This window comes from Dendrobates tinctorius, unplaced genomic scaffold (assembly GCF_039654945.1).
Source record: "Dendrobates tinctorius isolate UK_male_01 unplaced genomic scaffold, ASM3965494v1 ptg000047l, whole genome shotgun sequence".
In the NCBI taxonomy this organism is placed as follows: domain Eukaryota; kingdom Metazoa; phylum Chordata; class Amphibia; order Anura; family Dendrobatidae; genus Dendrobates; species Dendrobates tinctorius.
In genome coordinates this window covers 2,450,143-2,474,669 of record NW_027361715.1, presented here as the reverse complement: position 1 = coordinate 2,474,669, position 24,527 = coordinate 2,450,143, and the positions used below count along the sequence as shown (strand labels likewise).

The 24,527-nt window shown below is 45.6% G+C and overlaps 1 protein-coding gene across 2 annotated transcripts in view; it reads right to left on the bottom strand.

Annotated features, from left to right (window-relative positions):
* Positions 1-15,486, bottom strand: part of TENT4B (terminal nucleotidyltransferase 4B) — a 55,708-nt gene extending 40,222 nt beyond the window's left edge. For both annotated transcript variants that reach the window (XM_073576170.1, XM_073576171.1), the window contains exon 1: positions 14,601-15,486. In XM_073576170.1, coding sequence (XP_073432271.1) covers positions 14,601-15,052 — 452 coding nt within the window. In that variant the 5' untranslated portion in view covers positions 15,053-15,486. The remainder of the gene's footprint in view (positions 1-14,600) is intronic.
* Positions 15,487-24,527: the final 9,041 nt, after the last annotated feature.

Sequence of the window (24,527 nt, the reverse complement as noted above, 5' to 3'; positions counted from 1 at the left end):
ATCAACAAGTGGGACACAATTGTGAAGTTGAACGAAATTTATTGGTTATTTTAAATTTTTGTGGAAATTCAAAAACTGAAAAGTGGGGCGTGCAATAATATTATTCTGCCCCTTTCACTTAATACTTTGTTGCGCCACCTTTTGCTGCGATTACAGCTGCAAGTCGCTTGGGGTATCTCTATCAGTTTTGTACATTGAGAGAATGAAACTCTTGCCCATTCTTCCTTGGCAAACAGCTCGAGCTCAGTGAGGTTTGATGGAGATCATTTGTGAACAGCAGTTTTCAGCTCTTTCCACAGATTCTCGATTGGATCCAGGTCTGGACTTAGACTTGGCAATTCTAACACCTGGATACGTTTATTTGTGAACCAGTCCATTGTAGATCTTGCTTTATGTTTGGGATCATTGTCTTGTTGGAAGAAATCTCCGTCCCAGTCTCAGGTCTTTTGCAGACTCCAATAGGTTTTCTTCAAGAATGGTCCTGTATTTGGCTCCATCCATCTTCCCATCAATTTTAACCATCTTCCCTGTCCCTGCTGAAGAAAAGCAGGCCCAAACCATGATGCTGCCACCACCATGTTTGACAGTGGGGATGGTGTGTTCAGGGTGATGAGCTGTGTTGCCTTAACGCCAAACATACAGTTTGGCATTGTTGCAAAAAAGTTAGATTTTGGTTTCATCTGACCAGAGCACCTTCTTCCACGTTTGGTGTGTCTCCCAGGTGGCTTGTTGCAAACTTTAACGGACACTTTATGGATATCTTTGAGAAACAGCTTTTTTCTTGCCACTCTTCCATAAAGGCCAGATTTGTGCAGTGTACGACTGATTGTTGTCCTATGGACAGACTGTCCCACCTCAGTTGTAGATCTCTGCTTTTCATCCAGAGTGATCACAGGCCTCTTGGCTGCATCTATGACCAGTCTTCTTGTTTGAGATGAAAGTTTAGAGAGATGGCCGGGTCTTGGTAGATTTGCAGTTGTATGATATACTCCTTCCATTTCAATTTGATAGTTTGCACAGTGCTCCTTAGGATGTTTAAAGTTTTGGAAATCATTTTGTATCCAAATCTGGCTTTAACCTTCTCCACAACAGTATCACGGACGTGCCTGTTGTGTTCCTTGGTCTTCATGATGCTCTCTGTGCATCAAACAGAACCCCGAGACTATCACAGAGCAGGTGCATTTATACGGAGACTTGATTACACACAGGTGGATTATATTTATCATCATTAGTCATTTAGGACAACATTGGATCATTCAGAGATCCACAATGAACTTCTGGAGTGAGTTTGCTGCACTGAAAGTAAAGGGGCCGAATAATATTGCACGCCCCACGTTTTAGTTTTTGAATTTCCACAAAAATTTAAAATAACCAATAAATTTCGTTCAACTTCACAATTGTGTCCCACTTGTTGTTGATTCTTCACCAAACATTTACATTTGGTATCTTTATGTTTGAAGCATGATATGTGGGAAAAGGTTGAAAAGTTCCAGGGGGCCGAATACTTTCGCAAGGCACTGTATCAAAAACTAGATCCCTATCTTGGTCATGGGAATTCGCGCCAAGTATGTAAGATATCTATGCTGGAATCAGACCAGTGTAAAGGTCCCGTTACATTTAGCGATGCACCAGCGATCCCGAAAACTATACGACCCGGTCAGCACCACTGGTACGTCGCTACATGGTCGCTAGTGAGCTGCCAAACAGGAAGATCTCGCCAGCGACGCGATGCTCGGCAGTTGTTACTTACCTGTCAGACGGCAGCGATGATGATGTCTTCTGCCTGCGTCCATGCGTCGCTCGTCGGTGCCAGAGGGACTCCAGCGAGAAGAAAACGGCCCAGGACTTTCTCTCACGATCAGCGATATCCAGCAGGGGGGCCGGTTGGAGGTAAGTGTCACATTTTGCGAGATCGCTAGCGATATCGCTGTTGTGTCACAAAATCAGTGTCGCTTTAGCGATATCGCTATGTGTAAAAGGCCCTTAAGGCACATATTGATGTTACAATGTCAATCACAGTGAAATAGATATAAGGTACCTATATCCAGACATTTTGCAATATGGCGTGGGATAGGGTACTCATAAGGTAAGTAATGAGTATTAAGAAGTTCTCAAACAAGGATCCATTATGATCCTATCTGTATTATATGCATGAAACCTGCTTGTGAGCGCCCACTGCATACAGCCACTTGTTGTATTAACGTTTACCACTCTCTTGCTGCGATACCAACGTCATTGAGAACACTCACACAATACAACCTAGGACCTTTAATAATACTGCCTATATTTCAAAATATGTCTGGATATAGGTATATCTAATTCACTGTGATGACATTTTTGTTATTTTTTATATTTATGTATTACGCAGGCTCCAGCTGATTAATACTCCCTTTAGCTGTGCCTGCTCTCCCCTGTTACTAAGCGGCAGCAGGTGGAGGCTGATATTGGGAGTAGTTCTCAGTCACAGCTTCTGGCTGACGGTAATCTTAGCATCGATCAGAGGCAGTGTTTGCAGAGCTGTCATGCAGAAGACAATGTAGCAAGATAAAAAAAAAAACAAAAACAAAACACTACTACAACAACAAAAAAAAACAAACCATGTTCAGGCCCCCATTCAGCTGAATGGGGTCCGGGTACTGCTCTGGTACCCGAACTGATCTTTTTAAAAAGTGTTCGGCTGAACCTTCAGGCGTCCGCCCATCACCAATCGCTACTACTTTATTCATAAACACATGTGGGACATTAGTTATCAAAAAAGTGTTCCTACACATTAACCATACGAGTGATTTCAATCATGGCTTAGTCTGTTGGGTACAATCCCTCCCCAATACTTAGTTGTACCCAAAATCTCCAAAAAAGGAAAGCTAACAGAGAAGGTTAAGGCCCCGTCACACACAGCGATCTCGCTAGCAAGATCGCTGATTTTGTGACGCCACAGCGATCTCGCCAGCGAGATCGCTTTGTGTGACAGGGATCAGTGACCGGCCCCCCTGCCGGGTATCGCTGATCGTGCTCGATCGGCCTGGGCCATTTTCTGATCGCTGGTTTCCAAGGTAAACAGCAGGTATCCAAGAGCCGGGGCTCCTGGATACCCGATGTTTACATTAGAAACCAGCTTGCTCGCTGGTCCTGATCACTGGAGGGGCTGTCTATGTGACAGCTCACCAGCGATCAGCCTAACGATGTCCCAGCGATCCCATCCATGTCGGATCGTTGGTGGGATCGCTGGGACATCGTTATGTGTAACGGGGCCTTTAGAGTGCCGAACACTACAAATCTCACTATGTACAACAAGTTAAAAGCAATGTATAAAGTGAACGTGCCATCAGCTTATGCATGTAGAAAAGGAGCAAGCGATAGATATACCTACACCGTCGTTTCTTAGATTAAGCCTTTAAAGGGGAACATAGGAAGGGTTAATACCCAGAACACCTTACTACCCTGACTCAGATTTTTTTTTTGCAACCCATTTCAATACAGTTCATTGTTAATCCGGTCACATCCCCAATGTGATGGACAAAACAATGGAAAAACCTAATACATTTTTAGTAGTAGGATTAGAAATCCCTGATAAAGTCTCTTAGCAGAGCTTCCTTAGCTCGCAGGTTGTACAACCCACGGATTGTAGGCTGCTGAAGGATTACATCCCTTACCTAATGAGCGGGAATTAGACATGGGCACTACCTTATTACCCTGGTTTTATAGAAGGGCATATTCAATATTTTTTGTGCCCACATTTATGGAAAATACACTAGCCAACCATTGCTTAGGATTATTACTGGTGACCAAAAAGGAAAAAGTATAACACGCTATCCAATATTATACCCCGACTGGCAACAAATTTGCAGATCTGTTCAAATGGGTTTTCTAGTGTAAGAAGAAAAGTCAGCGGTCAGATTGCTGCTGTGGTGGGCACACTCATGAATCCACTGTATTCCCCATGTGGGTAGGCAATCACAAGACCACATATGCCCAATTGGCAAATTTGGACACATGCAGACTAGTCACATCTGGATCTCTTCCAGCTTTTCTCAATAGAAGAGGCTAGTCACCACATGACCAAAATTTTGTAAATCGCACACCTTCAATCATATGACAACCCATTTGCATGGGGAATACAGGGAAATGTGTGCATGACACAGCAGTCTGCAGCCACAGAAAAACTGCAGACTTATTCTTATGCAGAGCGAGTGTCAGTCAGGGCCAGGGGCGCAGGTACTTCCACAGCTCAGTATTTCCACCAGCGCAGACCCAGTGACACTGCTGGGGGAATAAAGTGAATTTTCTTCAGTGTTCGGCTAAGTGCGGGCAATGGGCAGGTTAATAGCGTTTTCCTGACAACAGGCTCCCTTTACGGCTGGAAAATCCCTTGCACTAGAGTCTTGTTCAAGAACAGCTATTTATATCTGAATTATTTCACTTCATCAAGAATTGGGTCAGTTTAAAAATGCAATTACATCAGGATTAACCCCTAAACCACCCTTGGGGGTGGTTTGCACGTTCATGACCGGGCCAATTTTTACAATTCTGACTACTGTCCCTTTATGAGGTAAGGCTACTTTCACACTTACAATTTTTTGCTGTGCGTTTTTTGCGCACACAAACGCATGAAAAAAAACGCATCATGCGTTTGTGTGCATTTTTTTGTGGGTTTTGATGCGTTCTTTGCGCATACGTGTGCATTACACTGCGCACCCATAGACTATAATGGGTGTTTTGCTGTAAACAAAAACGCATTGCGTGCGCATGCATTTTTTTGGAACAAGTCGGACGCACAAAAAAATGCAACAGGATGCATTTGACGCGCCCAAAAGCACACTACAAAAAAACGCATGCGCGTACAAACGCATGTGTATGCGCACCCATGTTAAAGCATGGGCAAAAAAACGCATGGTTTTTTTTGCGCTAAAAAACAGCGCAAAAAAAAACGCAAGTGTGAAACCAGCCTAATAACTCTGAAACGCTTCCATGGATCCCGGTGATTCTGACATTGTTTTCTTGTGACATATTGTATTTCATGTTAGTGGTAAAATTTCATTCAAATAACTTGGTTATTTGTGAAAAAAACGGAAATTTGGCGAAAATTTTGCAATTTTCCAACTTTGAATTTTTATGCCCTTAAATCACAGAGATACAGCACACAAAACTTAAGTAACATTTCCGACATGTTTACTTTACATCAGCACAATTTTAGAACCTAAATTGTTTTTTGTTAGGAAGTTAAGGGTTAAAAGTTGACCATCGATTTCTCATTTTTATAACACCATTTTATTTTTACGGACCACATCACATTTGAAGCCACTTTGAGGGGTCTATATGATAGAAAATACCCAAAAGTGACACTATTCTAAAAACTGCACCTCTTAAGATGCTCAAAACCACATTCAAAAAGTTTATTAACCCTTCAGGTGCGTCACAGGAATTTTTTGAATATTTAAAAAAAACAAACAAATGAACATTTAACTTTTTTTCACAAAAAAAATACTTCAGGTTCAATTTTTTATTTTACCAAGGGTAACAGGAGAAGTTATTGTGCAATTTGTCCTGAGTACTCCGATACCTGATATGTGGGGGGGAACCACTGTTTCGGCGCATGGCAGAGCTCAGAATGGAAGGAGCGCCGTTTGACTTTTTCAATGCAAAATTGGCTGGAATTCAGATCGGACGCCATGTCACGTTTGGAGAGCCCCTGATGTACCTAAACAGTGGAAACCCCCCACAAGTGACCCCATTTTGGAAACTAGACCCCCCCAAGGAACTTATCTAGATATGTGGTGAGAACTTTGAACCCACAAAGGCTTCACAGAAGTTTATAGCGTACAGTGGTACAATAAAAAAAAAAAAAAAAAACAAACATTTTTTCCACAAAAATGATCTTTTCACCCCCAATTTTTTTTTTTTTCAAGGGTAACAGGACCCTAAAAGTTATTGTGCAATTTGTCCTGAGTACGCTGATACCCCACATGTGGGGGTAAACCACTATTTGGGTGCATGGCAGAGATCGGAAGGGAAGCAGCGCCTTGACGTTTTTGGCTGGAATTGAGATCGGACACCATGTCGTGTTTCGAAAGCCCCTGATGTACCAAAACAGTGGAAACCCCCAACAAATGACACCATTTTGGAAACTAGACCCCCCAAGGAACTTATGTAGATGTGTGGTCAGAACTTTGAACCCCCCCGTGCTTCACAGAAGTTTATAACGCCTGGGCGTGAAAATAAAAAAAATCGTATTTTTTCCACAAACATGATCTTTTAGTCACCAATTTTTTTTATTTTCCCAAAAGGTACCCAGAGAAATTGGACCCCAAAAGATGTTATCCAATTTGTCCTGAGTATGCTCATACCCCATATGTGGGAGAAAACTACTATATGGGCACACGTCAGGGCTCGGAAGGGAAGTAGTGACGTTTTGGAATGCAGACTTTGATGGAATGGTCTGCGGGTGTCATGTTGCATTTGGAGAGCCCCTAATGTACCTAAATAGTGGAAACCCCCCACAAATGACCCCATTTTGGAAACTAGACCCCCTAAGGAACTTATCTAGATGTGTGGTGAGCACTTTGAACCCCCAAGGGCTTCACGGAAGTTTCTAACGCACAGGCGTGAATACAAAAAAATCATCTTTTTCCCACAAAAATTATATTTTTGCCCCCAATTTTTTATTTTCCTAAGGGTAACAGGAGAAATAGGACCCCAAAAGTTGTTTTGCAATTTGTCCTGAGTAGGCCGATACCCCATATGTGGGGGTAAACCACTGTTTGGGCGCATGGCAGAGCTTGGAAGGGAAGGACCACCATTTGACTTTTTCAACGCAGAATTGGCTAGAATTGAGATCAGACGCCATGTTGCATTTGGAGAGCACCTGATGTGCCCAAACAGTGGAAACTCCGAATTCTAACTCCAACCCTAACCCCAACACACCCCTAACCCTAAACTCAGCCCTAACCCTAGCCCTAACCCCAACACAGCCCTAACCCGAAAATGGAAATTAACACTTTTTTTAATTTATTATTTTTCCCTAACTAAGGGGGTGATAACGGGGGGTTTGATTTACTATTTATGGCGGTTTTTATGTTTGGCAGCTGTCATACACTAAAAGACACTTTATTGTAAAAATAGTTTTTGTATCACCACATATTGAGCTATAATTTTTCCATATTTTGACCCACTAAGTCATGTGAGGTCTTATTTTTTGCGGGATGAGTTGACGTTTTTATTGGTATCATTTTCGGGCACGTGACATCTTCTGATCGTTTTTATTCCGAGTTTTGGGACGCAGAACGAACAAAAACCAGCGTTTCATGAATTTCTTTTGGGGGGTGCACTTACACCGTTCCGCGTGCGGTAAAATTGATAAAGCGGTTTTATTCTTCGGGTCAGTACAGTTACAGCGATACCTCATTTAGGTCTTTTTTTATGTTTTGGTGCTTTTATGCAATGAAAACAATTTTATATAAAAAATTATTTTTGCATCGCTTTATTCTGCGAGCTATAACTTTTTATTTTTTCACTGATGACGCTGTATGGCGGCTCGCTTTTTGCGGGACAAGATGACGCTTGCAGCGGCACCATGGATATTTATATGCGTCTTTTTGATCTCGCGTTATTGCACTTTGTTCGGCGGTATGATAAATCATTTTCTGCTTCGTTTTTATTTTTTAAGGGGTTCGTTAAAGGGGTTAAACTAATGGGACAGTTTTATAGGGCGGGTCATTATGGACGCGGCGATACCAAATGTGTACTTTTGTTTTTTTTATTTCCAAAAAATGAATTAGGGAATATTTTTTTTTTTTAAATTTAGCGATTTTTTTAAAATCGTGTTTGATCGCGGTGCGCAAGGGGTTAACGTGTCGGGGCGGTCCGTGACCGCCCCTGACACATTGTGCCTGGTGTCAGCTGTGATAATCAGCTGACACCCGGCCGCGATCAGCGGCGCTCACCATGACATACTATCCCGTCACTGGGAATTAAGTCCCAGGGCACATAGACGGGATAGTACGTCACATGACAGAAAGGGGTTATATCATACACCCCCCCATACCTTGCAAAAGTATTCACCCTTTTGCCATTTTTTTGTGTTTAGCCAACTCACAAAATCAGGAATTTCAGTGTTTTTGAAGGTTTGCATCAGTTCATATATAGAACATGCATACAACTGTGAACATTTGGTTTTCTTTTTATTGGGAAGCAAATGCCAAATAGGACAGAATAACTGAAAACTTCAGTGTGCATAACTATTCACCCCCTAAAGTCAATACTATGTAGAGCCTCCTTTTGCAGGAAGTACAGCTGCGAGTCCCTTTTGGATAAGTCTTTATAAGCTTGCCACATTTTGCCGCTGGGATTTTTGCCCATTCCTCTAGGGAAAACTACTCCAGTTTCTTCACATTAGATGTTTCCTCTGGGGAACAGCGATCTTCAAGTCGGACCACAGATTCTCCATTGGATTAAGGTCTGGGATTTGACTAGACCACTCCAAAAACACTTAGGCTCTATGGGTCCTATAACTTCTGTAGCAACCCTACCAATGGTATGTGTCAGGACCATAGTAATGTTGTAAAGGTGCCAGTTCTTGGGATGGTAACAGAGAGGTTAGGATCCCTGCAGTTCACACAAAAATGACTCTCTAATTAACCTCTTAGGGTACCGTTACACCTAGCGATGCACCAGCAATCCCGACCAGCGATATGATGCAGTCAGGATCGCTGGTGCATCGCTAGGTGGTCGCTAGTGAGCTGCCACACAGGCAGATCTCACCAGCGACATCGCTGGGGACGGGGATCGCTACTTACCTGTCAGATGCGGCGATCCTGCGTCATCCCGCCCGGCTCCACGCGTCGGCGCCACAGGAAGCGCCGCAGGAAGTGACCGACGAGGAATGGTCCAGGAGCTTCTCGCGCGATCAGCAATAACCAGCGGGGGAGCCGGTCGGAGGTATCACATGCAGCGATATCGCTAGCAATATCGCTGCAACGTCACAAAATCGGTGACTTTACAGCGATATTGCTAGCGATATCGCAGTGTGCTTTAGACTTCAAATGACAAGAAACTGTGAAAGTATTCACACATTTCCTGGAGGACAGAGGAGCATCAGAAAGGTAAGAAGGCAACAAAAAGTGATAAATTATGGCGCGCACAATATTTTGTTTGCATTTTTACTAAAACTGACATGCGAGAAAGTGCTCACTCTCTGCAAGACAGGGAGAAGTAGGTATTATACCAATTGCTACCAGACAGAAATGCCATCAGTACTATACTATTCGGGTATGCCACAGAAAGGGAAATATACAGCTCCTAACAGCAAGATTAGCAAACACTGGTCATGTCATGGTGGCAAACCTTTGCCCTGCAGCACAAGCATGATGTCAGCTATTCAGGTGCAAGACTGTAAAATTAGTCCATGATGTGCAGTGCATCTGCTGCCTCCTACTTACACCTCATGACGTGACCTTCACTGCATATTAATGACCGGAATAATCTGTAATCGAGGACTGACAACAGAAGGGCTAGGCGGCCCATACAGCATTCCCCACAGGGGTCTCCAGGAACTGCACAAATTATAAAATACGACGTACCTCAACTATCCCTTTAGAAGATCTGTTTGCTGCAAAGGTGAATAAAACTCTGGTCTAAATCCAGAGGATGAGAAGCCATCTGACATGAGCACACCGCTCATCATTAAGAGGTGTCACACGCGTAACCTACTTGAGAGGGGGTATCAAACCTGAAGAGGGCGAGTAATTTTTTTTTTAACAAATATAAAAGCTTTTATCTGCCATGGCCAACAGTGACTGCCTGGACAGTGTACTATTCTTATTTGATCAATCAAAAGTTATAAGAGGCTCCAGAATATAGGTTTTTAAATGTATATTCGCAGTTTGGAAAATCATAAGGTATAGGTTAAATGGATGCTTGAAGCACCCAGTGTGAGTGGAGCGGTGGTCGATCACACACACGGCTGTTGCTCCATTCATTCTTATGTAAGTGCTGTGCTCTGGTGTCTACAGCAGTCCCATTACAGCCCCGATTCTCACGAATGATGGGGTCCAAAGCAGTCAGACCCCCAGCTATTGGGAAGTTACCCGCTATCCCACGGTTAGAGGACACCTTCCAAACTTGAGAATACCTTCAGTGAAAGACTTGCAATTAGCCTCTTCTCAGATGATCTTTGTATTAGGCTGGACCCACACTGATTTTTCCCTATACTTAGGAAAACGCACAATATACGTTACATGCTAAAGATCTCCATAAAGACACAATAAAAAAAGAGCAGGGGGAACCAGAGTATTATTGTGCCTCTCCTTGTTCCTCCTGTAACCCTAATGCAACACTATTCCACTATGGGGACTATCCCATTTCCATACTATTTTGGCCTGGCGATGATGGGTGCTGCTGTATGTTATTTCTCACAGGTATCTGTTTAACCCATGTTTAGCTTTTTAGGATGCATCTGTAAAAAAAAAAAAAAAAAAAAAAAAAATTTCCGACACCCATTTATTTTTGCAGAGAGAAACACCACCGTTCACTGTAGGGCAAATGCAGTATTCTACAGCGACCATTCAGGTGAATGACCTTCCATGTATCAAATGGACAGAAGCAGATTTATGATCACAGCTCACTTACAAGGGGAGCATGGTGTCGGGGACATCCCACTGTTATGACTGTGTCCCAATACTGGATAGGGGACATTTCTGAAAGACAACCCATTTTAAACCCGGCTCTATATACTGGAGTTCCCCTTCCACTGACAATGAACAACCCCATCATGGCGAGCAATCCCATAATCACGACAGCGTTTTTATAGCGGGCGTCATGTGAAATTGGAGGCAGACTGCTTGCTTGATAGAAACTTATCCCTGGCTTCTGGAATAGTTGTGACAACTTTGGCTCGCTTGGCTCCTGTTCACACAGCTACAAAGTCCACAGTCCAGCAATATCTACAGAAATGAAAGTCTGAAGCAAGTATCAGATAAAGCAGCTATTGGCGGATAATCTTTAAAACGTTTATCGCAGTCTGATCTGAAAAAAATGCCACTGACTGCAGTACAATCCAGTGTGTCACAGCTAACTCTTCGAATCGCAACATAATTTATTACAATTCTGGAAATCTTTTTCCTTGCCCGGAAGGCTGCATTCGCGCAGTTTATCCCTTCCGACTGAGGCACATATGGAGAGTATTTCTAGACATCTGCCTCCAGCACAAGGTGACTTAGACTTTTTTCCTTGGCTATATAGCATTTGAGGGATGCATATGATCCGATGGACACTTACTATGCAGATTCCTCACTACTGGCGTGGCGATAGTATAGAACCTTACAGAGCTCACGCTCCACAGGGATTACTGTACAAAACATACCATAATCGGTTTTACTAAATTTCATCCCCTCAGACAAATTCCTTCTGATTTGAAAGTGTCAGCAGTTGCCTCACCCGGGACCTGGATTCCAGCAATATGTCACTTACTGGGCTGTTTGCTGTAGATTTGAAGAAATCACGGTCTACAGTCGATTATCACTAGAGGCCACGTCAACCTTCTGCCTTCCAGTGCAACCACACCCCCACCACTGATTGAAAGCTTTCTGCCTACGCACAGTGTACACAGAAGCTGCCAATCAGTGGAGTGGGTTGGGGTTATACAGAGCTCAGTATTCAGGGAACTGCTAGATCTGCAAGGATTGCATTAAGCCTGAAGCAGTGCAATAATTCGTACATCACCATAATCAGGGGCTCTGCCCCTACCTTACCGCTGCTCGCAAATAGGGCAGCGAAAACTTGGTAACAGATCCCCGATCCTTAATATCATGGATTTACATCTACTGTATCTAGTGGAGAAATCTGTGGAAAATTTACAGTACAATCCACAGCAGAACATGTGGATTTTGCACAATCATTCTGCCATATATGATCTTCCCAGATGTCGCTTTTCCACGTGCTGCTCTAGATGCAAGTAATGTTAGGACTTAATCGATGGTTTAAGTCCATACACATAAGACCTATATGCTTTATATAGGCCTCCCTCCACAAGCCAAAACATCTTCATTACAGCCAATGGCCGAAGCAAACAGCCCTCATTCAAAGTGGCTGCTGTGAGCTACAACAACTCTGACGCAGCAACTCGCTGATCATGATTTCTTCCAAAAAAAATAAATAAATAAATCAGGGTCACGAGGCGATTGCCGCAGCCGCCACACTTTGCTGGGGTGTCTCCTCAGGGACGGCACCTAGTTTACCTGTGCTACAGCAGTTTGCGTTTGACGTCCAAATTATAATGAGCTATAAACAAATGGATCAAATATACATAGAAAACAACACAAGAGGCTGCAGACAGAAAGAGGTGCAATACGCTGTGTGCCTGACATACAGTATGGAGATCTGGAGAGAGGAGATCTGGATTTCAGGTCTAGATGTGCAGATCCAGACAGCAACGACTTAATGTAAGGCTATGTGCACACGGTGCGGATTCTGCTGCGGATTCGCAGTGTTTCAGGCTCTGCGGGTCCGCAGCAGATTTAGCTGCGTTGTACAGTACCATTGTTTTCAATGATAAACTGAAAAACGCTGTGCACATGCTGCAGATTTTTCCGCGGGTTCAAATCCGCAGCATGTCAATTCTTTGTGCGGATTCCGCAGCGGTTTCACACCTTCTCCATTCTCTTTTGACCTGAGAATTTACCTGCGGATTTTTCCAAATCTACAGGACCTAAATCTACATGTGCACATAGCCTAAGCTCAACATTGGAAGGTTCGGGGTGTAGGAGCATGTATAGTGCCGATGTAAGATCAACGCGGCATAAAGCACTGGTATCCATAGCAAAGTATGCAGTATTTAGGTCTTAAGATGCAGGAATGATATAGAGAGCAGAGAGATAAATGAGATAGGGTCAATGGACAACTTAACGGCTCAGTGACAGGACGCAGGCGAGAGACTCCTGCGCGGCTCAGTGACAGGACGCAGGCGAGAGACTCCTGCGCGGCTCAGTGACAGGACGCAGGCGAGAGACTCCTGCGCGGCTCAGTGACAGGACGCAGGCGAGAGACTCCTGCGCGGCTCAGTGACAGGACGCAGGCGAGAGACTCCTGCGCGGCTCAGTGACAGGACGCAGGCGAGAGACTCCTGCGCGGCTCAGTGACAGGACGCAGGCGAGAGACTCCTGCGCGGCTCAGTGACAGGACGCAGGCGAGAGACTCCTGCGCGGCTCAGTGACAGGACGCAGGCGAGAGACTCCTGCGCGGCTCAGTGACAGGACGCAGGCGAGAGACTCCTGCGCGGCTCAGTGACAGGACGCAGGCGAGAGACTCCTGCGCGGCTCAGTGACAGGACAAGAGAAGAAAACAGGAGTGGGCTGGCAGGACAGGACACAAGGGTGAAGGACAGGAGGAAGGTGAGATACAGAACAATGCTGGTCAGTGACAGGAGGAAGGGTTCAGGTGACATGTAATGACAGTGCAAGTCAGTGAGTATCCGTAATATACCGTATGACAGTGGAAATCAGTGACAAGAGGCAGCTGTGAGGTGGAACACAGGTCACTGAGATTTAATGAGTTTAAGTCACCAACAGGAGGAGAATGAAGTGATATATGCAGTTACAGTGCTGGCCAGTGACAGGAGGACATAATGTAAGTCAGTGAAAGAAGCAGCAAAGTGGAGTACAGACCACTGACCTGAGGAAAATACAAGGTAACACTAGGGGGTCAGCGACAGGAGAATAGGGGGGGTGACCCGTGTAGTCAGCGACAGGAGAATAGGGGGGGGGTGACCCGTGTAGTCAGCGACAGGAGAATAGGGGGGGGTGACCCGTGTAGTCAGCGACAGGAGAATAGGGGGGGGGTGACCCGTGTAGTCAGCGACAGGAGAATAGGGGGGGGGTGACCCGTGTAGTCAGCGACAGGAGAATAGGGGGGGGGTGACCCGTGTAGTCAGCGACAGGAGAATAGGGGGGGGGTGACCCGTGTAGTCAGCGACAGGAGAATAGGGGGGGGGTGACCCGTGTAGTCAGCGACAGGAGAATAGGGGGGGGTGACCCGTGTAGTCAGCGACAGGAGGCGGCTAAGGGGTGACACCTGGGGTCAGCGACAGGAGGCAGCTAAGGGGTGACACCTGGGGTCAGCGACAGGAGGCAGCTAAGGGGTGACACCTGGGGTCAGCGACAGGAGGCAGCTAAGGGGTGACACCTGGGGTCAGCGACAGGAGAATAGGGGTGACACCTGGGGTCAGTGACAGGACGAGGGTAGGGCGACACCTGGGACGTGTGAGGAGTGTGACCCGCGGGGTCGGTGACAGGAGAATAGGGGTGACACCTGGGACGTGTGAGGAGTGTGACCCGCGGGGGGGGTCGGTGACAGGACGAGGGTAGGGCGACACCTGGGACGTGTGAGGAGTGTGACCCGCGGGGTCGGTGACAGGAGAATAGGGGTGACACCTGGGGTCAGCGACAGGACGAGGGTAGGGCGACACCTGGGACGTGTGAGGAGTGTGCCCCGCGGGGGGTCGGTGACAGGACGAGGGTAGGGCGACACCTGGGACGTGTGAGGAGGGTGCCCCGTGGGGTCGGTGACAGGACGAGGGTAGGGTGCCCCGTGTCTGCTCCGCCGTCACTCACCCGATCACCTCGTCGCTGTAGTTGCGGCTCTTCCATGGGGTCCCGCTGTGGTGGCCCCCCGGCGGGCCGGCGTGCAGCAGGCTGTAGTTCAGGCCGAAGGTGCTGGCCTTGTTGTCCCGCTTGCGCTTGTTGCTGGGCTCGGGCCCCTTCCTCCAGCCTCCGGGGCTCACGAGCTGCTGCTGGGTGATGCTGCTGGAGGTGTCCAGCGGTAAGAAGTCGCCCTGCTCCGCCGGCAGGGCAGGGGCGGCCGCCGGCCCGCTGTCCCGGTACATGGTGGCCTCACAGCCGGAGGAGCTGGTGGTGGAGGAGCCGCTGTGCGCGGGGGACGAGGCCGGGCTGGGCTGGCTGAAGTACAGGTTCCGCAGGCCTTGCGTCGTCTCCCAGATCTGCATCCACAGGCTGTTGGAGGGGCCGAGCTGTTCTGGCTGGAACCAGGCGATCCGCGGATCCATCAAACGGAGCCTGGGGCTCCGCGCACCTCCGCCCCGCCCCGGGGATGCCCGCCGCCACTTCCGCTCACCTGCACAGCCCCGCCGCCCGGTGTAACGGTCCGCACCGAGGCCCCGGATGTGTCGGTGCCGCTCGCCCTCCGCCCTGGGGAATAGCACGCGCCTTCCCTCCTTTCTCCAGGGCTCCCCAGTCACCGCTCCCTCCCACAGCCCTGCTAGCTGTCCCCGCCGCTCTCACTCCCTACCCCCGCCCCCTCCTCAGCCGCTTCCAACTAACACTAAGGTAAAAACAATGCAGGAGCCGCTAAGCTTCACGGTTATACCGGCACAGCCCCCCGGGAGCTACGGCCCGCTAACGTGTGGGGGTCCCATGCGCTCCACAACTCGGTTCCTGTCACACCGGCCACAGCAATGGCGGCTCCTCCCTCCCCCTAACTCGTTACCTTACTGCGCATGCGCATACTCAGTCTCACTCGTTTTAGTCTCCGCCCACCATAAGTGCACGAAGGAATCTGTAAAACTCTAAACCAATAGGAAAGTAGAGTGGGCGGAGCATGCGACGTCAGGGAAATAGGGCGGAGCGAACCAGAAAAAAAAAATCGCCTCTGGCCGTTAGTGCGTGAGAGCGCCCGTGTTTCCTGCACGCGCGGGGGCTTTTAACGCATTTGTCACTATATTTTACTCACTTAAGGGTCTTCATAATCGTACACTGCTCTACAGCACGTCTGGGCTTATTCAGCACAGCTGACAGGCGGCCAATCACAGCTCTGCTTTTATTTTTTAAACTACTCTGCTATCAAGAAAGCTGTGCTGTGATTGGCCGGTAAACGCTCTAGCAGTTGTGACAGTCACGTGGTCCTTGCTCTACCTAAGTATGGCCTTTTTTTCTGTGCAGTGTTTGTATTTTTTTTTTTGGCGTTTTCTGTTAGAAAAAGCCTTGCCACAAAAAGGAGAACGGTGCAATTTTACAAGAAGAAAATACTCCCAAGAAGTGAAAGTTTTTTTTAAAAAAAGGTAAACGTGGAAAATTCTTTTAAAAAACCCATTAGGCGCCATCACTGGGTTCTGTCGTTCAGCTGCGTGGGGAGCTTGCTTGCAGGTTAAAGGTGTGTTCGCATTGGGTCTTTGGAGCAGAAAGTGTGGAAACACTCACGTGCTTAAGTTTTCACACCGGTTTTTGGAGGAGGCTGAAGTCGGTTTCTTATTCGGCAATTTTTTCTTTTCTGTTTTTTTATAGGTTTAACAACAAGAAAACAAGCATCACAATAATAACATACAATGCAGCAAGGTGCCCTGGTGGGAATACACTTAGCTACAAAAACACTTGAGTCAAACGGACAGAAAACTCACTTTTACAAAAGTAAATTCAATTTTACTCTTTAAAGGGAACCGGTGACCTGTTTTTAGCCACCACATCTAATGTAGGGGTAGAGACTGATTCCAGTGATGTGTCACTTACCGGGTTGCTTGCGGTGATTATGACACAATCACAGTTCTCTATATTGCAGATCTAGCAGTACTCTGAATGCTGAGAGATGTATAATCCCGTTCACACCACTGATTGCCAGCTTTTGTGTACACTGTGCATAGGCAGAAAGCTGCCAATCAGTGGTGGGGTTAGACAGAACTCATGAATATTGAGGAGTACACAGCAGCAGGTTTACTAGTCCTCTAGTGATATTTTTCTGGCGATAAAACTGTGATTTTATGAAAACTACAGCAAGCAGCTCAGTAAGTGACATCACTGGAATCGGAGTCTGATTAGGTGGTAACAATCTGGTGACAGACTCTCTTTAAGGCCTTCTTAGGCTATTTCAGACTTGCGTTATGAGGCACAGGGCCGCTGCTAAGCTCCGCCCCCTGCCACGCCTCCTCCGGTCAACTCCTCTTATGGGCGCAGGACGCTGCATGCGACCGGCGTACCCTATATTTAGCGTTGGGTACGCTGGCCGTGCGCTGGTCTGCTTTTGCCAGCGCATGCGCCCTTTTGGCGCTGCAAAGAGCGCACAAAAATGCAACACGTTGCATTTGGCGCACATCGGCACCAAAAAGAGGGGCGGCAGGGGGCGGAGCTTAGCAACGGCACAGCACCTTATAACGCAAGTCTGAAAGTAGCCTTACACAGTGGTTGTTGTTTCCTTTTTAATTGATGTGTTTTACTATGCACATTTTTTCATAGCTCATATGATTATTATTATTATTATTATTATTATTATTTATTGTTCTAGCGCCATTTATTCCATGGCGCTTTACATGTGAGGGGGGTATACATAAAAACAAGTACAATAATCTTAAACAATACAAGTCATAACTGGTACAGGAGGAGAGAGGACCCTGCCCGCGAGGGCTCACAATCTTCAAGGGATAGGTGATAATACAGTAGGCGAGGGTAGAGCTGGTCGTGCAGCGGTTTGGTCGATCGGTGGTTACTGCAGGTTATAGGCTTGTCGGAAGAGGTGGGTCTTCAGGCTCTTTTTGAAGGTTTCGATGGTAGGTGAGAGTCTGATATGTTGTGGTAGAGAGTTCCAGAGTAGGGGTGATGCGCGAGAGAAATCTTGTATGCGATTATTAGAATCCTCCTGGAATCACATGATCTGTAATGTCACAAATGCCATGTAAACACCATTCCACACTAATCTGTGTTGCTGGAGTTAGTCTGAAATGAATCAGTCTCCTTCCCCCTCTGGCAGCTAACAATATTCCTTCTGCTTACTTTCTCTGCACATAGCGATCATGGGATCCAAGGTAGTCAGTGCACCCTCATAGAGAGCCCTTCTACTGAGAGGAAATTAACTTTATTTTTCCTGGCATCCCAAGGCTTTCAGTCATACGGATGGCGTCGGCACGGCTCAGTGCAAAGTAAGCGGCAGCTGTAACCACGATCCTGGCACAGACAGCCAGCGCTAATGCTCTAAAGCTGGAGTCAGACACAATGTATAAAATTACGGACCGTGTTTTACGGTCATAATACACAGAAATGTTCCCTGAACAGTGATCCATTGTCAAGGTGGGGCTCCGTTTTTTGCGCATGGAAGCATCCGTATGCCGAGATTTTCTCGCAGGCTTGCAAAAATGGACATATAATGGAGGCCAATGACAGGTTAAAACACAAACGAAAGAACAGATACAGTGCCTTGTGAAAGTATTCGGCCCACTGGAACTTTTCAACCTTTTCCCACATATCATGCTTCAAACATAAAGATACCAAATGTAAATTTTTGGTGAAGAATCAACAACAAGTGGAACACAATTGTGAAGTTGAACAAAATTTATTGGTTATTTTAAATTTTTGTGGAAATACAAAAACTGAAAAGTGGGGCGTGCAATAATATTATTCGGCCCCTTTCACTTAATACTTTGTTGCGCCACCTTTTGCTGCGATTACAGCTGCAAGTCGCTTGGGGTATGTCTCTATCAGTTTTGTACATCGAGAGACTGAAATTCTTGCCCATTCTTCCTTGGCAAACTATAAGATGCACCTTTTCTGGCACTTAGCCTCTCTATTCCCCTTGCCCTGTAGCGGTGGCTAATGGGTTACTAAGAATGGGTTAATGTTGCTATTGGAAGGTGACATTAAGCCAGATTAATAATGGAGAGGTGTCAATAAGACACCTCTCCATTATTAACCCTAGACTAGTAAAGGGTTAAAAGAAGCAGACATTATTTCATTAAAAGAATTTTTAATTAAAGACACCAAGTTTTTGACCAAATTTATTCCTCTGCTAATCCATAAATAAACCATGGTCCTGTAAAAAAAATTAAACAAAAAAGCAACAATATACATACCTCTCCGCTGGTCAGTCAGGTCCCCCACTGCAATCCATCAGAAGGGGTTATCTGGTTTACAACAGGACCAGTGCTAATGCGACCTGCCCACTGTAAACCACTTCCAGAATGAATTAATTCATCTCTGCGCAGCCTCCCCGGCTGGCCGGACATGAACTAATGAGCGTGGAAAAGTTTCTGCATTTTTTTCCCACGCTCATCAGTTCACCTCAGGTCAGCTAGGGGACTCTGTGCAGCCTCACTGACGTCACTGGCTGACCTGCGATGAACTGATGAGCGTGGGAATAAAAAAAAAAAATCAAAAACTTTCCCACGCTCATTTTTTTTTACAGGACCATGGTTTATGTATTAGCAGATGAATAAATTTGGTCAAAAACTTGGTGTCTATTTCATTAAAAGAATTTTTAATTAATGTCTGTTTTTTAACCCATTACTAGTCTAGGGTTAATATTGGATAGGTGTCAATTACTCCTTCTCCATTATTAGTCCAGCTTAATGTCACCTTCCTATAGCAAGGTGACATTATCCCATTCTTATTAACCCATTAGCCACCGCTACAGGGCAATGGGAATAGAGAGGCTAAGTGCCAGAAAAGGCACATCTTATAGATGCGCCTTTTCTGGGGTGTCTGGGGGCAGATTTTTGTAGCCAGGGGGGAGCCAAAAACAATTTTCACTCTCAAGACTATTAATATCTGTCCTCACTCACTGGCTTTCTGTCTCTGGTTGCGAATCTACTGCAGGAGCCCACGCAATTTTTTTCAACTAATTAACCCCTTTGACACCTACATGTCCCAAATTTTACACACAAACCCTAATATATTAGTTAGACACATATAAAAAACTAAATGAAATGGTTTACTGTATGTAAACCATGTGTCATTTCATGTCGGGTTTTAGAATGAGTTCATAGAAGCCGGCAATTGAATTATATATATCTCAATGACATGAGTAATATATATATCTATTCTTTCGTTTCTTTATTAAACCTGTCAGTGTGATTTTACTATATCGCAAAATGAATTGCTGGCTTTTTGGTAAAGGACACCGGTGCGTATTTCTCGCAAGTCACACGTCTGGTCCGTGTGTAATCCGTATTTTTCTGGCTCCCATAGATTTGCATTGGCTTATTTTGCCCATAATACGCTGACAATCACAGCATGCTGCGATTGTCTCGGCCCGTAAAATACAGCCGAGAAATATACGACTGATAGGAGCTGCCCCATGGAGAAACATTGGTCTGAGTGCAATGCGTTGTTTTAAAGGGAATCTGTCACCCCTTTTTAGTGATATCATGTAAAGATATCACCCTATTGTGCGTCCCATAAGGATTCTTTTAGGATTTTTTTTATTCCCCCCGACCCTGCACCTTTGATGCAAAAATACCTTTGTTATGTTGGTGAAGAGGTATGCAAATCGCCGCAGTCCGGTCCGATGGGCGTGGCTTCCCCCCCGGCTTCTCCCCCCCCCCCCCCCCCCCTCCCCCTCCTTGGCTTGCTGAGCGTAATCTTCATCTGTGAATATCACAGATAGCGTTGTTTGCCGCACTTGCACATTCAAAGAGGCCTCTGGCGCCTGCGCAGTATGCTTTACCCAACTGTCGGCGAAGCATATAAGCGGTACTGCGCATGCGCCGGCATTTTCCAGCGCGGTCTATGCCCTGGAAGTCTTCACATGCAGGACACACTTCCGGGGCATAGACCGCCCACGCCACCGATTGGCAGCTTGCTGAAAGTGTACATAGGAAGCTGCCAATCAGTAGTGGGGACGGGGTTGCAGATTAGCTGGACTCGCCTGCATGTGTGACCTAGTTCTTCAGTGATTGTATTGAAATTACACAGCCTAATAAGTGATATATCCCTGGAATCCGGGTCTTGTGCTCTAGATGATGCGGCTCTGATTAAATAGATAAAAAACCTTGTGACAGATTTCCTTTATTTGATAGTACACACAGATCTCTGTAATCAGCTCGTCTTGCAGCTTAGTTCAGACACCATCAAGACCAGCCACGTACCGCCATTTCCGATGTGCTGCCACAGGACCCGGAGGCATAAACCCGAGGGCACCGTGTAAGCGTTACAACGGGAGAGATGAGAGCGAGTAACGCTTTCACCCTCACCCCTTGGAAGTACGGACTACAGTTTTCCATTCTACAAGACTAACAAAAAACTGGATTTACATGTTCAATACCTGCCAAATTTATTTCACACACTTCACCCTCCCCAAAAAATTAAACCAAAACTTTAAATTCAAATAACTTTATTCTTATATAGTCTCCATACAAATCACACATTTCTATATTGCATCAATCCCATGACACTGATCATAAAATTACAAAAAAAAAAAGAAGCTGTTTCGGAAGTGATCAAATCCAGCATATTAGAAGTACAGAGGATATATATATATAGATAGAGATATATATATATATATATATATATATATATATATATATATATACACACACACACACGTCCAGTATAAACTTGATTTTTGCAAACAGTTAAAAGGCCAAATCTTGTAAGACGTGGTTTTTGGATGTAGATCGTAAAAGTTGGGGGGGATTAAAAAAAAAAAAAAAAAATCATAAATTTCCCCATTTTGAATAAGCTGCACATTTAATTTTATTTTCCAGGAACATCTACATCTTCTATCATAAATCTGCAGTTGATCAAGATCATAGGTAGAAGAACGCCGGTTCAAATGCAAAAACATTCATTGTAGAGCGATAGAGAATAATCGTGATCTGTTCGTACTACAGTACTAGATCACCAGAGGAGTTACAAGGGTCTGTAGGGTTAAAACAAGCCGTCACCTATCCACTTGTTGATTGGCGAAGGTCCGACTAAGGCCTCTTTCACACATCAGTTTTTCGCCGTCAGGCGCGATCCGGCTTTTGTTTGTAAAACCGGATCCGGCGAAATGCAATGCCGGATCCAGTTTTTCCCCATTGACTTGCATTAGCGCCGGATGGCATTGCGTTTCATCCGTTTTTTTGCCGGATCCGGCTGCTTGTCTCATTCCGGCGTCTGGAAAAAACAGCTACTGTAACGTTTTTTGTCTCCAGCGAAAAAGCCAGAAGCGCCGGATCCGACGCTTCCGGCTTTTTGCCACAATGAAAGTCTATGGGCGCCGGATCCAGCCACCGGATCCGTTTTTTTAAGTCTGCGAATGCTCAGATCCAATTGGCCAGCCCCCAGGAAACAGATATAACCTGCTAGACGGATCCGGCAGAAAAACAGATCCGTTTCTACAGTTCTCCAAAATTTATGCCGGATCAGTTTTTTCTAAAAATAGCCGGATCCTGCCTGACGGCAAAAAACTGATGTGTGAAAGTAGCCTAATGGAAACCAGAACTGATCGGCAGAACATGGAGGGCAATGCAGATGCTGGACCACCATTCCATTCATTCTCTAGGGGGCTGCTGAGTGCTTGACTTCTTCCATATAGACCAGGGTTTTTTTCTTCCAAGGGCCATTTGGAATTTTATGATGGCGTTCGGGGGTCATATAAAATTATTAACTTAATCATTAGCCAACTATATTTATTCAAACATTTAAAGGGAACCTGTCAACACGTCTGGCCGATACGTGTTATGGCCGCAGCATTATAGAATACTATATATCAGCCCCGAAAGCCCACCTCAAAGCTGCGACATTTCAGCTGTTATTAACAGCTGACATGTGCCCGCAATAGGCGCGGGCAGAATCGTCATCTGCCCGCGCCTATTAACTAGTTAAATCCCGCTGTCCAGCGCTGACAGCGGGCATTTAACTAAAGCTTCCGGCCGCCGGGTCAGAAGTGAGCTAGTCGCCGTCCCCCGTCAGGTGATCAGGGGTCGGTGACGCGTTGCCAGGACAACCAGAGGTCTCAGAGACCTCTATGGTTTGTTGCAGGCAGATCACTCAAAGCAATGCAGTAAATCTGCTACATATGGGCAATCTGCTCATCACCCATATGCAGCAGAGCCTTTCGAGTTCTGCATGCTTCTAGCCTCCTATGGAGGCTATTGAAGCATGCAAAAAGTAAAAAAAAAAATGATTAAAAATTAAAAAACCTAAAAGTTCAAATCAACCCCAATTCGCCTCAATCAAAATAAAACAATTAAAAAAAATTTAAAAAAAGAAAAAAAAATCACACATATTGGGTATCGTCGCGTTCAGAATCGCCCGATCAACAAAAAAAAGCATTAACCCGATCGCTAAACGGCGTAGCGAGGATAAAATTCAAAACTCCAGAATTACGTTATTTTGGTCGCCGCGACATTGCCTTAAAATGCAACAACGGGTGATCAAAAGAACGTATCTGCACAATTGTGGAATCATTAAAAACGTCAGCTCGGCCCGCAAAAAATAAGCCCTCACCCGACCCGAGATCACGAAAAATGAAGATGCTACGGGGTCTCGGAAAATTGCTTTTTTTTTTTTTTTTTTTTTTTTTAAAAGCCAACTTTGGAATTTTTTTTTACCACTTAGATAAAAGAGAACCTACACATGTTTGGGGTCTATGAACTCGTAATAACATGGAGAACCATAATGGTAGGTCGCTTTTTGCATTTAGTGAACCTAGCAAAAAAACAAGTGTGGGATTGCACTTTTTTTTGCAATTTCACCGCACTTGGAATTTTCTTCCCATTTTCGAGTACCCGACATGCTGAAACCAAAAGTACAACTCGTCCTGCAAAAAGTAAGCCCTCACATGGCCATATTCATGGAAAAATAAACTCCCTGCTGCGGGAAATCCCACTAAAAACTAGCATTTTCCAAGCGATCTATTGCATCTCTTGGAAAACTGGCAGGTCGGTCACACTGGTCAAACATAGTGTGGTACCAGATTTCTTCTATACTCTTTTGGCTACCATAAAGTAATATTATGTAGCATGGAAGCCCTGCCTTGCAGCAGCTCTGCAGAAGGGCGACCAGGAAAACAGGAAATGCATCTGCAACAGGGAAAGGCTCAAACTTACTAACGCACTGGTCCCCAGCTGCCTGCACTCCCATGTGCACCAGGAGGATTTTGCATTTGCACTGTGCAAACTCCAGAATTTGGGCTCCTCTTACCTCCTTAGGCCTGTTTCACACATCCGTTTTTTGTGTCCGCCAAACAGATCCGTTTCCGTTTTTTGCCGCAAATGGATGCTACCGGATCCGTTTTTTTGACGGATCCGCGGTAGCCGCTAATGCAAGTCTATGGGAAAAAAAACGGATCCGCCAAAAACATGGCAGATCCGTTTAACAGAAAACAACGGATTTGGACGGATTTAAAAAAACGGAAGTGTGATCCAGGCCTTACCAGGCTGAGACATTCTCCCCTTTGCTTTGGCTGGGAGGGGTGCACAAAAGAATAAAGTTTTTTTGTGAGTAAAAAGTCTCTGACTGGAAATAGTCAGGGCTGTCTGGTCAGTCAGATAACACCTACACAATACGCACGCGCACCTCTGAAGGATTAAAAGGCTCGCGGCCAAAAAACGGGCAAAGCGGCTGCGGGCCGCACAAGATGATATTGCGGGCCGCACGTTCCCCACCCCTGAATATAAACAATGAATGGAGCAGTAGTCGGGCGTCATGGATAAAAAAAAAAAAAAAATTCTCCCCATCTGCCAACCGATGCGGGTTCCAGTTGTGTTATTACCTATCCTATAAAATGGTGACCACTTGTTTTATCCTGACAATCCCCTTAAGGGTATGTGCACACGT